Here is a 14,974-nt window from a genome sequence, read left to right on the forward strand (position 1 = left end):
AGCATCCGACCCGGCGCGTGGCCAGAGAGACGGGCCTGGGGCTCCCAGCGGGTCCGTGCCGAGCAAGCGCCATTTCCGAGGTGCCGAAAGGCGCTTCTTCTCTCTGCAGGTCAAAGCCAGCCTGAGCGCGGGGCTTCCCTGGCAGTAGGCCTCGCTGCACGGTCCTGGGCGGTCGGGCAGCCCCCTCCCCTCCCCTCCCTTCCCCTCCCCTCCCCTCTTCACTCCTGCTTTGCTCTCAAACTAAGTTAACAGATGCTGCTTTTCTCTTGCTCTGAACTCCTGCAGATTAACCTAAAGATGTTCAAGTGCTAACCTGTTGTTATAAATTCTACTGTTGCAGAACTGAAATGATATTCCAGCTGAAGGTGGTGTTCTCTCACACCTTTTCTTTTTCTTCCCTTTACTGATCTCTGAACAGGACTATAACCTGTGGCTTTGTAATGAACCATCAGGCTTTCTCTCCCCAGTGGTGCTACTTCTTGCATGCTTATAAATTGTGAGATTTTGGGTTTAGACAGCGTTGTGTTCTGATCCTGCAAACCCATGCTAATGCCTTCCCCAGGGGCATTAATCCATTGGCTTTTCTAAGAAATTAGAGATCAGGGGAAGGAACAGGATCAAGCCAGGATTAGTATTATTGATTATCTCAAATTTAAAACTGTCTTTAAGGTAAGACTTGAGATTCTTATGGAAATAATCACATGAGTAATTGCTCTTAAAGCAGTGAAAAAGACTGGTGCTGATAAAAATGTTTGGTAACTGAAGGATAATAACCTTTTTTGAAATATTTCCCGGACATGCAACAGTATTGTGCTGTGTTTCCTTCTTTGGTAATTTATTGTGTCATGGCATACGAAATCACAGAAAGAACCCCCTAGGCAACTTGTTAGTCTCATCCTAGTGAGGAAAGGACCTCCTTCAAACCATGGTGAGGCCTAATGCAGAGAGCTTTCAGCATCAGTGTGCAAGCGTAGCACGTTCATGTTCAAGAGTCTCCAGCCAAATCATGGACCCAGCCCGAACTGTGAGTGAGAGGACAAGGAGGAGAGCAGCTTGATTGCCAAGCATTGTGACTGCCATTCATGTTGACACTCTTTATCAATGATCTGTGTCATTTGTATTAGGCTTTTCTCTTCCTAGCTAAGTGCTTATGGTTATGCACACATAGTCATTATCACCAGATGTTTGTGGGACATACTATGAAATATATCCCTGCACCTAATTCCCTTTTTTCTGTAAAACACTTTTCTCTGTTCTTTATTTTAAAAAAACCAAACACCTATATATCTCCTAACTTCAAAAATTAAACCTGTGCTAGTAAGGAATATAGAAGTGAGGATATTAATACAGGGCTTAATACTCTAGCTTTGAATAGACGATTTTATTTCAACTATGTACAAAGGGCACATACATTGATAAAAGATGGAGAACAATTTTCTATCAGAGCAAGATTCATCAGTACTTAACACTGGAGGGACTGTATTTAAGGAAAAAGCATCCTCAGCTGGCAGCTAGGCAGAGGCTTTTTTACTGCTGAAGAAAATCCAAAATAAAGGATCAAAATGCCCTGAGGTATTTCGCTTTCAGTAACACTGAAAGAAAAAAAAAAAAATCATTCCCTGAAAATGATCAAAAGGCTGAGACGGTTTCTCAAGCTGTTCTGGATTACGGTCTCACCCTGTAACAGTCCCTTTACACCCAGCCTTCCAGCTGCACTGCTCTCTCTTAAACCCCCTCATCGATTGCTCAGGCTGCAGCTGCTGGCCGGGACCTGCACCCAGCTGTTTTGCTGCTGCTTCCCCTCTTCTCCCTCTCCCCCACGTGCTCCCGTGAACCCACGAACAGGGCTCGGGTCTTCCTCCTTCAGCCCGAGAGGGAAAACGCAAACACATATCTCTTCTCCAGACCTCAGAGCGAGCAGAAACTGAACAGACCACGAGGCTGGCATGAGAGAGGGCCAAGTCAGAGGGGGATAAAAAATGTCTTTCCTCTGAACCTGCAGAATTTAGGGAAGAAAAAAAAAAATCAACCAAACCAGAGAGGCCCTGGTTGCATTACCTGTCTGAGACTGGCACCTAATACCAGGGACAGAGGAGAGTGACCAACGCTGCAGGAGAAGCAGAGAGCAAATCTGGGAAGGTATCTTTGTGTGATTTCCCTACTGCGATCCCTTCGGCCTTGAATGTTATCACAAAGAGGGAAAGGTATAGTTCAGTGGATGTGGTGCTTTTAATGCACCAACAGTTCCTTTCACAAATTCTCCATCAGTGTTGCACCCTTTATACCTTGAAGGGAACTGTGACACCTGCGTTGAGCTGTGCAACAGAGAAACTTCTCCTTCCTGTCTTACACAAAACCTGAGGACCAAAGTGCTTGCCTAGATTTAAGCTGCGTGGTACTGCTGAGGTTGCCTAAGGTATCGGGAAGCTTGTCCCAAGGACTGCAGGAAGTTCATTCCCTGGTGCTAGGTCACTTTTGTGTCTGGGAAAAGCTGGCTCAGGCTGGCTGCAGCAGTTCCTGCTGTCCGTGGGTTTCAGTTTGAGGCCACTTCATTTAGATTTGTGGTAGTGAGAAACCTGAGATCTATGCTGGGAAACGTGTTCAGCAGAGCCATGGGTAATAATTTGAACTAAAAATATTGCTAAAATTACCTGTTCATGCCATATGTGGTTTATGCTGAGCACACAATGGTGGATAAGGAACGGTGTAAACATTGTTTCACCACTTCTTAGTGATAAGTTGTAGAATTAATCAGTGGCTTTACCATTCATAAACAGCTATTAACATAAGCCATTTCACATTGAGTTTTATGGCACTTTTAGCCAGTAGCCAAGTGTGGGTAGTGCTTACATGTATGGAGCTTACATGTACTGGAGCTGATGAGAAAAATATGGGTTGATATGATGAAAAATCAGCGGGAAAGATAAGCATTTTTCATATTGCTTTACAATCTTGGTAAGCCTGTAACTGTTACTTAATAAAAATAATTCCTTTGTTTTAAGTGGAAGAAAAGAATCTTCACCTTTCACCTGTTTTTATTCTTGCCTGAAAGCGGAAACAAGTGGGGTTTTTCCACAAAATCATTCTTTTAAGTCAAAAAATGAAAACTTATGACCAAAATGATTGTTTCAAGCATTATTTCTAATGTCTTTATCAAAAGGACACTTGCCTTTGAAAAAATATTTTTTTTTGTTAAATGTTTCCAGGTAGATAGAACGTGCATACACTTATACCATCAGGCATGCACAATATTATACAGGAATAACCTCACTGGATCATGACAACTGTCCCAGGTTCTCTCTGTGAAAATGGCTTGAATATAAGGGAGGAAATACTGGACTATTTTATGTGGACAGACATGTACACATATAAAACAATACATTCATTAGTGTATATGCATCACTGTAAAAAAAAAGGTTTATTCTCATAAGTATGCATAGCTTTTCAGAACGTACACATTGTGTCATTTGTCATTACGTTCTCAAATGGCACCTGTAGAGAAAAGGTGGTTGCTCAATTCCTCTCACTGCCTCAACTGTAAGGAAACAAGACCACATGGTTTATCCATCAGAGGCCACGTATCCTATCAGTATAGTCACGTCTTCTTTTCGTTACCTTCCTCCCATCTTCTCTTTTTTCCTCAACTCAGTTGTTTCCCTGGAAAGAAACATTGCTGTTTCCCTGTATGTTCTAGCATAAGGAGCGCTAGCTTCAGAGCACACTGAGTTTCCAGTGATTTGTGACAAAGATCCCCCAGAACATGACAAATTGTGAAAATACACTAATGTCATTAGTTAAATAAAAGGAATTAAGTCAAAAGTATTTAAAGTTTCTGTGGTGGTAGTCACTGGGTTAATGGGAGGAGGAGACTTCATATTATCAATCTGTGACTTAAAGACAGCAGCCATGAGAGTCCTTTGTTGTTATGGCCATTCATGAAAAAATATATATGATTAATTTTTACTGACATTAATCAGGAAAAAAAACCTGCATCTGGGGGGTCAGGGCAGCAGGTGTTCCTTTTCCTGATGCCACTCTGGTTTGGGTTTTTTTTTTCCCCAGATGGGAAAGTACACCCTGGACTGCCTGTTCCTCATCCTGTGGAGGGGGCATTCAAAGCCGCAGTGTCTCATGTGTGGAAGAAGACATTCAGGGGCATATCAGCCCCGTGGAAGAATGGAAATGCATGTATACTCCAAAGATGCCTGTTGTCCAGCCTTGCAATATATTTGACTGCCCAAAGTGGCTTGCTCAGGAATGGTCTCCGGTAATCAATCAGCTTCGCTCTGTTGGTTTTATATTTACCTCACTAGGAATAAACCTTAAATTATAGTTTAGTGATCTTGTGGAAGTAGGGACATCCACTACTTCCTTTCCTTATTACCATGACTTCTGTTTTAAATGATATTATCTGTCTAACTGCAAGGTAAATACTCAGGAATAATGTATTAATAAGATTAATATGATTAAGGAGAATGACAGAAAAATAAATCAGATCTGTAATGTTAATTAGTGACCTTCTACTAATAATAGACTGGGAACATAAATGAAATGTGCAAAACAAAACCAGTAAGCATGTAATGGTATGTTTTCAGTACAACTTTTCCACCATAAATTGAATACCATGAATCACTGAGAAATTTCCAGAAATATGTAAAACCCTAAATGACTCTGCTCTCTGATGCTTGTAGTTGTTCCTGACTCACCTTTCCTTCTGTACGAAAGTAAATGTCTTTGAAACGTCTTTCTACAAACGTAGAAAGGTACTTTGATTTTGTACATAGAGTTAATCTTGAATGTAGTTTCTCACCACCCCAGTTTCTCAACAAGTAAAACAGGTTTTAGTAGCTAAGCTAGCTCAGCCATAGGTGAGGTGTTCTTGACTGATTGCAAAGTGTTTAGTGATTTCCAGATGAAAGCTGCTACCCAAGAGCAAAGTAATGTTGGTAGTATCCATAGCCCTCCCCACTGGCTGATAGTTTTGATCCTCTCCTGTGCAACCACTTATGAAACAATCTGTACGGGGGAAAAGTTGATGTACCTTACCAAAAATAAATGAAAAAAGACTTAAGAAAGTGTCTGAGGGAAGAAAGCCCAAATAGTTTCCCATTCTGTTTGGTGCCATGTTCAGGAATAGCTGAGTGTCACCTCTGTTAACCCATAAGCCCCAGTACTTTGTCCAAGCAAAGCAGAGTGGCTCCAGATGAAGTTGACAGGGTGTTACTGAGCATATCCAATATGGGATGGATGGCGACAAGCCAAGTAGCCCAACGCTGAGAGAGTGACACTGCAAGAGAAATCCAGCAGCAAAATGTCCAAACCAAGTAAATGTGCAGAGAAAAAAGGCAAAAATTGCTGTCAATTTTATACCTTATCCATAACTGCCAAATCTTATGAATAATTTATGTCCAGGGTTGGGTGTTTCTGCATCATCTTTTGATCTCTGATGTACACATACTTCTATTGCATATTCCCTTTTCATTTATCACCCCTGTGATGTATCACACACACCTTTTTTTTTCTTTTTTCCCCAGTGCACTGTGACCTGTGGACAAGGACTCAGATACCGTGTTGTCCTTTGCATTGATCACAGGGGGATGCACACAGGAGGCTGTACTCCTAAAACAAAGCCACATATAAAAGAAGAATGCATTGTACCCACTCCTTGCTACAAACCCAAAGGTAATGAGGCAGAAGGAGTCTCATAAATTTTTCAGAGCTCTTCCATGTTGAGCAGTTTTGTTTTGTTGCTGTTTCCACCTGTACTGAGTTGTGAATTTGCACTTTTAAGGCCTGCCATTCCTATTCCAGTCTGTCTGCTAGCAACTTGGAGTGAATGTTGGCCCCTTCCTCTGTCTTACAAGCTCTGGGGTTTTCAGTGTTCATTTGTGATCCGCCAGATCAAGCAATATAAGTGTATATTTGACCATAGTGTAAGCAGGCTTGATCACGCTGATTGTGTCTGGGCTAAATTTGCCCTGTATTTTAAAAGGAATTAAATATATTAAAAACTTTTGTGGTAGACAAATGTAACCATAATTTTAAAGTGCCTGTTCATAACTTGGCGCTCGAAACAGATCAGAAGCAAGTATTGTATACCCCAACATGAAGTTCCTCTTACTAGCAAGGCTGCAAAATTTGGAAGACTGTTGAACTTGAAGCATCTTACAGCAAGTAGTATTCACAATTTCAATAGCAATGTTTCCTGACGTGGATGCAGGCAGAGAATAACACTGGAGTAAATCCCCCACGTTTTGTTGAGAGAAGGAGAAAATATTTCTGCAGATGTTTGCAGGTTCTTGTGGGGTGGGAATGTTAGAAAAAGTTCTGGACACTGGATTGGATAAACAAGCAGTGGCCAGGTGCAGTAGACACAGATATTTCATCATTTCTACAGGTATATGAGCATGCATATGTTTGGGCATGTATACAGCTCTATTGATGCAACCTCTGTGTCTCTATGCCGACTAATTTACAGAAACTTCTGGGCTACAACAATGCAAGTGAACTTAATTTCCCTAAACTGGAGACTTAAACCTCACCATAAGATGAAATAAATTCCTTTTAAAAAATGAATTGCTATCCTGATACATATTAAAAACACTTATTATGAAGCCCTGTGAAATAAGAGTGACTCGTGACCTTGTGCTGGTCCAAGACGGAACGGTGAAATTTGGAATTTTACTTTCTGTACTCTGTGGCTGATGATGGGAGCACTTGCCAAGTTTCAAGATTCCAGTTTATCTGGATCATGAGAATTCACTGCATCTGCCAGCCACCAAATTGGCAAAACCCAGACACAGGGCCTCTGGGGAGCAATGGGTATGTTTGCACTGTACTTTTCTGGACAACATGAGCTCACACCATCCACCTTCCAAGATGAAAAAAAAAAGGCCTTGTGACTGTGTTAGCATGACTCTGAGCCTCATATGGAGATTCAGTGGGTTTGGGCTTGGTCAGTCAGTTTCTTTCATGGGGCTTTACCTGTTTATGTGTTCAGAACACAGGTGAAGCAAAATCCTGTCTGCCTTGACCATACAGTGTAAGCAAAATGCAGTAAGACACAAAAAAATTCAGGTCTTGCAAACAACCTACAACTGACTTCTGCCTAGGGAACCTGAGAAGGGTGCAAGATCAGCTAGGAAAGGTTTGCTTGCCTGCATCTATCAAGAAGTCTCTTCCAATGGGACTTCTCTGGGAACAAAGTAAATTGCTGTTCGCTGAAAGCCCATCCTTGCAACAGAGTGGCATCTCTATCCTGCATAAATTGGTATGCTGCCCTTTGCAGTACATATGTGATTAATTTCTGTTTTTTAATTCTCTTTTTTCCCACTGAATGGAAAGTCCTACACGAAGCATACTGTTTTGCTTAGGTTTAATTTTATTCCTCATCTTGGTTCTGCAGTGTTCTCAGTTCTCCCTCCGTAATGTAAGCGGTAATTTTTGAAGACCCATGTACCTGAAGGCTGAATCATGCTTTCAGAAGAATTGGTCCGGATGATCACCAGAGGTGTCTTCCAATACAAATTATTCTATTTATGTGCTGGTCGTTTGTCCTCTTTATCTCAAAAATATAGAGTTAGAAATTCAGTGTAGTACTGGTAGCAAAGTACCGCTCCTCTATTGAGTGTTTTAGCCTTAGCCTGGTTTTTCCAGGCTGGATTAACTTCAAGCAGAAAAACAATCTTCCTAGCTGACCAAAGCAGCAAGACAAAACATGTGGAATTCCCTCTTCTTTTAACCCACTGCACTAAACAGAAATAGAATGAAAATAGTTCATGTAATTTATTTTGGTTTAGTTTGTTCAAACAACGAGGCAGTTTATTTTATACCAATAATGAGAAAAAACAGGATATCCCTGGATTAAGTAATGATTTTAATTTTTAATAACAGGTGTATTAATGTAATACAACTTTCTGTATAATATAGGATTTAAGTGTTTTATTAACTGTTTAAAACAGTTAAAAACAGATTAACTGTTTTATAAAAGGAGAGATTTTGCTTTAATCTCCAAAGGTAAAAATTCCTCCTTAGCTTATGTTAGGAGTGTTTTTATTCAGTTTTGTCAAAGCACACTGTACAACATCCACACTTCTAATCTTCTATCTCATTTTACATTTTAAGTATAGATGATAATTAACTACACCTCTAAAAAAGAAAAGGTATTTAAAAAGTCACATAACAGGCAGCAGTACAGAAGAGCTTTTGCTTTTTACAAGCACTTGCATCCAAGCAAAAAAACACAGAAGTAAGATCTGGCTTTCTAAAACCCATAAAACAAGCTGCACAGCATATAAATAGAAATATCTCCTACATATTTGGAATAACAAATGTGGTAAAATATAGATTAAACTAAGAGCTGTGCTGGCAAATATTCATCCTTAAATGGCACTAATAAATATGTTAGAGTAAGAGCTTGGCAAGCTATTTCTAAGAGAGAGGCATAGTAACTCTATTACTCTTCCTTTTTTTCTCAGTTAGTAACTTGCTCCAAGGAAATTTGCTTGACAGAAGTTGCAGTAGCTGTGAGATCAAGTTGTAAGTTGTTGTTCCTCTGTGATACAACTGACAGATGGGAAATTTGTTGTGCATATGTGAAAGGTTCACTCTTGTGCACAACAGAGTCACAGAAATTTCCCGACTGTTCTGAATGACTTTAATCTGCTCCATTGGCAAGTACAAATCCATGCATTATAAACCTGAAAGGCTTAGGTGATTTCTGAGTGGCAAATAGGTCTGGCCCTGGTTCACCTCAGTGGTCTGAGTCTCACTCCCTTTCATTTGTTCCTGATCCTAGCCCAGAACATTTTGTTGAAATGCAGAGCTCCTTCTCAAATTATAGTGCCAAATTTGGTCTTGCTTTATACCCCTGAAGAGCTAAAACAGCTCCACTGCCTTCAGCTCAAATACTCCACTTTGACACCACATGAAAGTGAAGTTTGGCTCGCGAAGCGGCATGGCCCTGCGGTCCCCAGAGCAGAGCAGCTCGTTACACCATGCGCACAACCTGGAGGGGAAGAAAAGCAGCTCTACTGTTTTCCATCAGAAATGACAGAAAAAATATCAAGCTCGTTTTTTTATAATCCACATAGCTGATGAACTGATAAAGTTGAAAAGTATAGCTGGCCCATTTTATTATGGTTTGCCTGTTTTTCTGTGGTATCCCTCATCAAATCAGGGTTTTCTTGCTTTTTGTAATCTATCAAAAACAAGCTTAATGTGTCATCTGAAATTCTAAAATTTAAGGGTAAACACAGGGATTATATATGTTTTGCCTTTGCAATGTCAATGGAGGCCTGCTACACTTGCAAGACTCTCTCCAAAAATACTTTCCGAAGTGCCTACTTTTACAGCCCAACTGCATAGTCTGAAAAGTGACTTAATTTGCCTTTCTGGCTTTAGAATGCCATAGTCCTTCTAGCTGCAGCAGTGAACTATCTGGCCATATAAGCATTGTATGCATTATAGTCCAGGTAACGGAGGAGGTTTTTTCTCTCTCTCCTGCTCCCCTTTCTTTCTCTTCTTTGTGCTCAGCCGCCACATGGATGAAGACATGCGTGCGTCACAGGCATGCTCGGCGAGAGAGCGGAGGCTGGCATGCGTAGTAGCGTTACTGCATGCTTCCTATTTTCACTATATTTCCTATTTTATTTGTGTTCCATAGAGAAACTTCCCGTGGAAGCAAAGTTGCCATGGTATAAGCAGGCTCAAGAGCTGGAGGAAGGAGCAGTAGTGTCTGAAGAGCCATCGTAAGTCTTAAAAATTTGCTTACAACATGTTCTCATGATGTGGGGACCTGGGGCTTGCACTGAACTAACACAGTCTCTTGAAATTGTATTTGTCTTTCATTAGAGTGTAAAGGCTAAACCCAGCCCTGTGGAAATCAATGGGCTTAAGGCTGTGTATCACTTAGGTATGAAGAGACAGAATTCAAGAGGGCAAATGCAGATTTAACCTGAGCAAGTATATACATGTTTTATTTGAGGTAATTTCCCATAATATTATAGTGAGAGTCTGCCTACCTACACTGGTATATGTTCCCCACTACCACTGTATCTCTGCAGCTCAGCACCTTTATTTATTCTCACAGTGCCCCTATGAAGTAAGGGGTAAAATACAGTGATGATTTCCCCTCGCCTCTCCCGACGAAAAGATTGTAGTAGCAGCAAATAAAATGAATTAACTTCAGCAGAAAATAAACTAGAAACCTCAGCTCTGTGGTTTCGATTGCCTTGTCACCACTTACCTCAAAATTTCAGGGATTTTCCCCTCCCTGCTTTTCTAGCCACTTCATGGTCTTTGCCCAGCCACCTTTGCAAGATGGATCTCAGTCAGCACCTTGTAACCCGTCAGCAGCTCTTCCTCCTGCTGTAGACCTTCTTGGATGGCAGGTTGGCCTATGTACATACAGTACAGTCCCCTCTCATTAGAGCTGCCTGAAATGATGGAAACTGCATTTTCCTCCTAAATACATAAGATAAACTCATTATGTCCCATAACTGTAACTTTTTCTTTTTTCTTTTCCTATTTGTTTCTCTTCTCTTTTGTGAAAAAAAAAAATACCATTGAGTTAGAAAGAGGTGGAGGACATAAAATAGTTACATGTAATGCTGAAGGAAAAAATATTACAATAAAAAACTGGAAAAGAACACTTCCACTTAGGGTTGATACCTCCCTTTTTAATATATCAATAAGAAAATTTGACTATATGAATCTGACATGGTGTAACCAGATTCTTCACACAGTGCTATTGAAAATATAGTTTAGCAGTTTCTGCATGTGCTCCATTTCATTAATAACAGGAGTGCAGCAGAAGTTAGAAAAATTAAGTGGTTTAAAAAAAACCCTCAGAATTTCATTCATAATTAAATTATATTGTCATTTATGGACAATTAATCTTCCTTAGCCAGATAAAATTGCAATGAAAAGGAAGCTGCAGTAAAACTGGTGTACCATATAAACCTTTAGCAGTGAGGCTGGGAAATTACAAATACTGTTATGATTCTGTTTTTGAGTTTTTATTCTGGAACTGTGATAAATGCATGCTATAATAGTAATGTCTGTACACAGCTTTGATCAGTATCCAGTTCCTCATGGCCGAGCACGTGGCATTTTTTTATTGCAACTGCAGCTGTGTATTAGACTAAAAAACATTTGTTATGTAATATAATTGCATTTTTGGCATGGTTAATCTCAACCAAAGTCATTTGAAACTGGAACACTGGCATAGAGCTAGATACATATATAATAAAGCCCTCAAAATAAAAATTATTTTAATCCAGCTGCCATATGTATACACAAATACATACATATACACATATACATGAATATACACATTTATACACAAATGTGAATGGATATATCCATATATGTACATATATTAGCAGCAGCTATCACATGTAATATAATGAGATGTTTTACTATTTCCAGCATTTCATAGACTTTTTAGGTTGAGTCATTCAGCGTCAAAGTCTATAAAATTCAATATTTGTGAACGTACTCATTCATCATTTGTGAAGTGCAGTTTATTTTCTTGTGACTGTACTAAACAACTTAGCTAAATGTGTATTTATCAAACTGTAAACAACATCTGGAAGCATACATTAAAAAAGATATGTGATCAGGAAGTTCATCAAAAGGAATCATACTGATAGATGGTCATATCTGGAACAATTTGTTACACTAAGAAATTTTTAGATAAATTCTGTGAACAGTGTTGACAGTACTGTAGAAAAAGACTATAGTAATAGATATACGAGTATATGTAGCTTTAAATGTTAACAAGAAGGGGTTTGTAGAGAATAGGCATAACCTGCAGAGAAAGGTGAAGAGACTTTTGAATATCATGATGTGTATTTTAATAAAATATTCTGGAAAACTTTATGGGTCTGTTACTTGTGATATTAAAACAGACCTTGAGAGATACAAAGGGAAAGGAGTTTAAGAACTTTAAAATGTTTTAAGTGCAGCTATGACACCTCCTTACTCTATAGTTTCACTGTTCTGCTGTAATAAAGGCCTGTTCTGCAAAAACACCCTAATCTTCGAACCCCATCTCATGCAACACTTCGGTGATACCAGTGGGATACTAACATACCAATACAGTGGGGCACAGTCCAGACTAGGTCCATTCTCCCATGGGGTGACATTTTGTACGTTTTTTTCTCTCTGCAAAGCACAACTCTGGGAGGATGTGTAATCTTTATTTTAGGCCAATGAGAAATCAACATAATATTAAATTAAATTCAAATACAGATTTTTATATATGTTGACTAACAGCTAATATAAAGGGCACAAAGTCAGGGTCTTTATGTAAACTTTTCCAAAGCTTGGAGATATCCGTGCCTTGTGTTTAGTTTGGAATGATTTTTAGTGATAAGGCATGAGACAGAAAAACCAAATAAAAACTTAGAAAACTTGTGCTGAAAGGGCCATTCATGCAATCTCCATTTGTAAACTGTAACAGCCATCTGCATATTGTTCCAGAATATCTAATATGTTGACAACAACCTTGAGTGGTAAACTTCCACAAAAAATCGGTTTAGGTGCCTCACTATTAATAGTGCTTTTCCTTAATGTCTAACTTTAAACAGTTATTCATTTTAGGTCCTGGTTATTAGATTGAAAAACTGCATGTAATGACATAAAAAAGGAGACAAAAGATTCAGAACTCACCCAGATATAATCAGCAATCAACTTTGATACCAGTTTTATAGCATCACTTGTCCTCTTTCAGCTGTGTAGGGATTTCAAATACACCAACCTGTTGAAAAGCAACGTATACTTCATGGTAATGCACCTTTTGGCCTGTGTTTCTGCAGCTATGCAGAGACACAATGTCCATGGCCTACTATGCTGACAAATGTCGGGCAATCACCTGCATATTTTGGCTGATGAATGATCAGCCTGGAGTGTAGGTGCATGCTAATTTGAGGGTTGGAACAGCTGAGAGTTTTTTAATGTTGGATCAAGCACTAGCTGGTGTAAGCCAGAGTGTGATGTAGCCAGGTATTTTGCTGACTGTGAATTTGAGTAACTAGAACATGACCATCAATTTCTTACTGTCTTACACCTAAGTGAGTTGTAGTGTGTTATTTTGCTGTAAATTTTTTCAGAAAACATACCAGAGGTTGTAAAAAACAGTTTTAATTGCTTGCTTCCCCTCCTCTGAGGAACCCATTTCTTTTTTCTGATTCAGTAGAGCGGAGATGGCTGAGCAGGGTTTGAGGGTGGGAGTTGAGCTGGGCAGCCAGGATGGGCTTTCTTTGAGAGCCCACTGCTCCGCTCAGCAGGGAGGGAACGACGGCAGAGAAGAGGCAGTGTGGAGGGGAAGGGGAGTAGCTGTAGAGCCGGAGGAACAACAGAAGACCTCCAGTGGCATGGTGAGCCAGGTGCTGAAAAGGCAGCATTGTGTGTTCGTCAACGTGTTTGCTTGAAGTTGGAGTAATTGAAGTTTCTTCAGACAAGCTGTGCTTATGTGATTTTCCTATTCGCTCGCAATATTCACCAATTTCATGAATGTGCTTGGGCAGATGTCAGTAAGGACTCATACTTTTCCTACACTTCATCTGAGGCTGTTTACAAGCTCTCTAATGCCACCAAGTCACTGCCCCCATTCTCCTCTATGGACAGGGTTGTTCTTTGTAGCCAGCAGACCATTCTTCCCCTACCAGTGTCACCCTTTCTTACAATTCTTCAGGCAGAGAAAGCAAATCCCATCTGTAAGCAACTCTATTGTCCTTCTCAAAGTTTACTTTTGACTGGAAGTTTAAAATCTAAAGCTGAAAATTTTCAGCAGATTTCTTCTATGCATTGATTTCTCATATTTGTGAATCTCTGTATTGCTGTCTTGTGACTTCGGTGACTTTGAATACAGTTTTTGTTATGAAATTCCATACTATGACTTATAAATTTACACTTTTTTTTTTTTTACATTGTCTTTCCACCTGTAATTTGTGATCATTCTCTAACGTGTGCTGCTAGAGCAGCGGATGCCTCATTTTTATTCCATCTGTGTGTAGTGTCTTCAATTATTTATTTCTTCAGAAATTTCTAAAGGAAGCAAGCCTTGCAGTTTAATTTTGTCTGTATATGTCTCTCTGTCAGTTGCCTTCCTCTTCTCTCAGTAATGTCTGAATTCATACCTATTAACTGAACTTGACAGAGGTATAAAGTTATCACAGAGAATGTTACCCTTCTGTCAAATTTTGTTGATATTCACCAGCAAATTCAGTGGTAATGTTTTCCACACGTTTCACTGAATTAAATACTAGGTGGAAAACTGACACCCTACAATTCCCCAGTTGCAGGAGAGGTTTCTAAAGGAGTTCAGTCCTTAAGAGATACCAGAGAAACCACTTGGGCACTCAGCCTTCAAATAAATCCATGTTAAATCGGTCTTTATTAGTTCTGCTACTCAAAGAATTAATCATAACCAGTTCAGCAACTTGAAGGTTAGAGGGGATAGTTATGTTTGTGTTGTCTGACCGGCTACACCCTTAGATGGGGTCAATTAAATATTAATTGCTGACAGAACTACTATGAAATACTCTAGGTTGGTAAGAAAGTATTGTACTCTTTGTTAAGGCAAAGGTTTAAGGTGAGAAGTCCTGTGTTGTTGTACATACTGTTCTCCTACTGCTGTCCATCTCTGAAGTGGTGTTTTACCAGGTCTTAGAAGTATGTTATCTGAGGGAGAAGCCACAGCATCTTTCTGTCTGACCTCTTTCACTAGAGCTCATTACATCAGCATAGCATGACAGACAGAGTCAGAAAGAGCAGCAGACATGGTTTAAAAAGCATGGGTTTTCTTGTGTGTAATGAGATTGGTTTTATGGGTGGTGGAGGGGTTGTTTAAAAGATTTCTGTCTCTAACTCTTGAAAAATGCTTTTGTACATTAACATCATACCCAGCCTTTAACATACTGCCATAAATAACTGTGGTGCTAACCATAAAAGAAAGGGGGGGGGGGGG

At 39.7% G+C, this 14,974-nt stretch overlaps 1 protein-coding gene across 1 annotated transcript in view; it reads left to right on the plus strand.

The window, feature by feature from the left end:
- Window positions 1-14,974, plus strand: part of LOC104623296 (ADAMTS-like protein 1) — a gene marked incomplete at both ends in the record, with an annotated part of 27,333 nt that overhangs the window by 210 nt on the left and 12,149 nt on the right. Inside the window, 3 exons of the mRNA XM_010290345.1 lie at window positions 4,063-4,267; window positions 5,535-5,682; window positions 9,665-9,749. Of these exons, the coding sequence (XP_010288647.1) occupies window positions 4,063-4,267; window positions 5,535-5,682; window positions 9,665-9,749 (438 nt within the window). The remainder of the gene's footprint in view (window positions 1-4,062; window positions 4,268-5,534; window positions 5,683-9,664; window positions 9,750-14,974) is intronic.

The sequence above is a fragment of the Phaethon lepturus genome, unplaced genomic scaffold (assembly GCF_000687285.1).
Source record: "Phaethon lepturus isolate BGI_N335 unplaced genomic scaffold, ASM68728v1 scaffold7727, whole genome shotgun sequence".
Lineage (NCBI taxonomy): Eukaryota > Metazoa > Chordata > Aves > Phaethontiformes > Phaethontidae > Phaethon > Phaethon lepturus.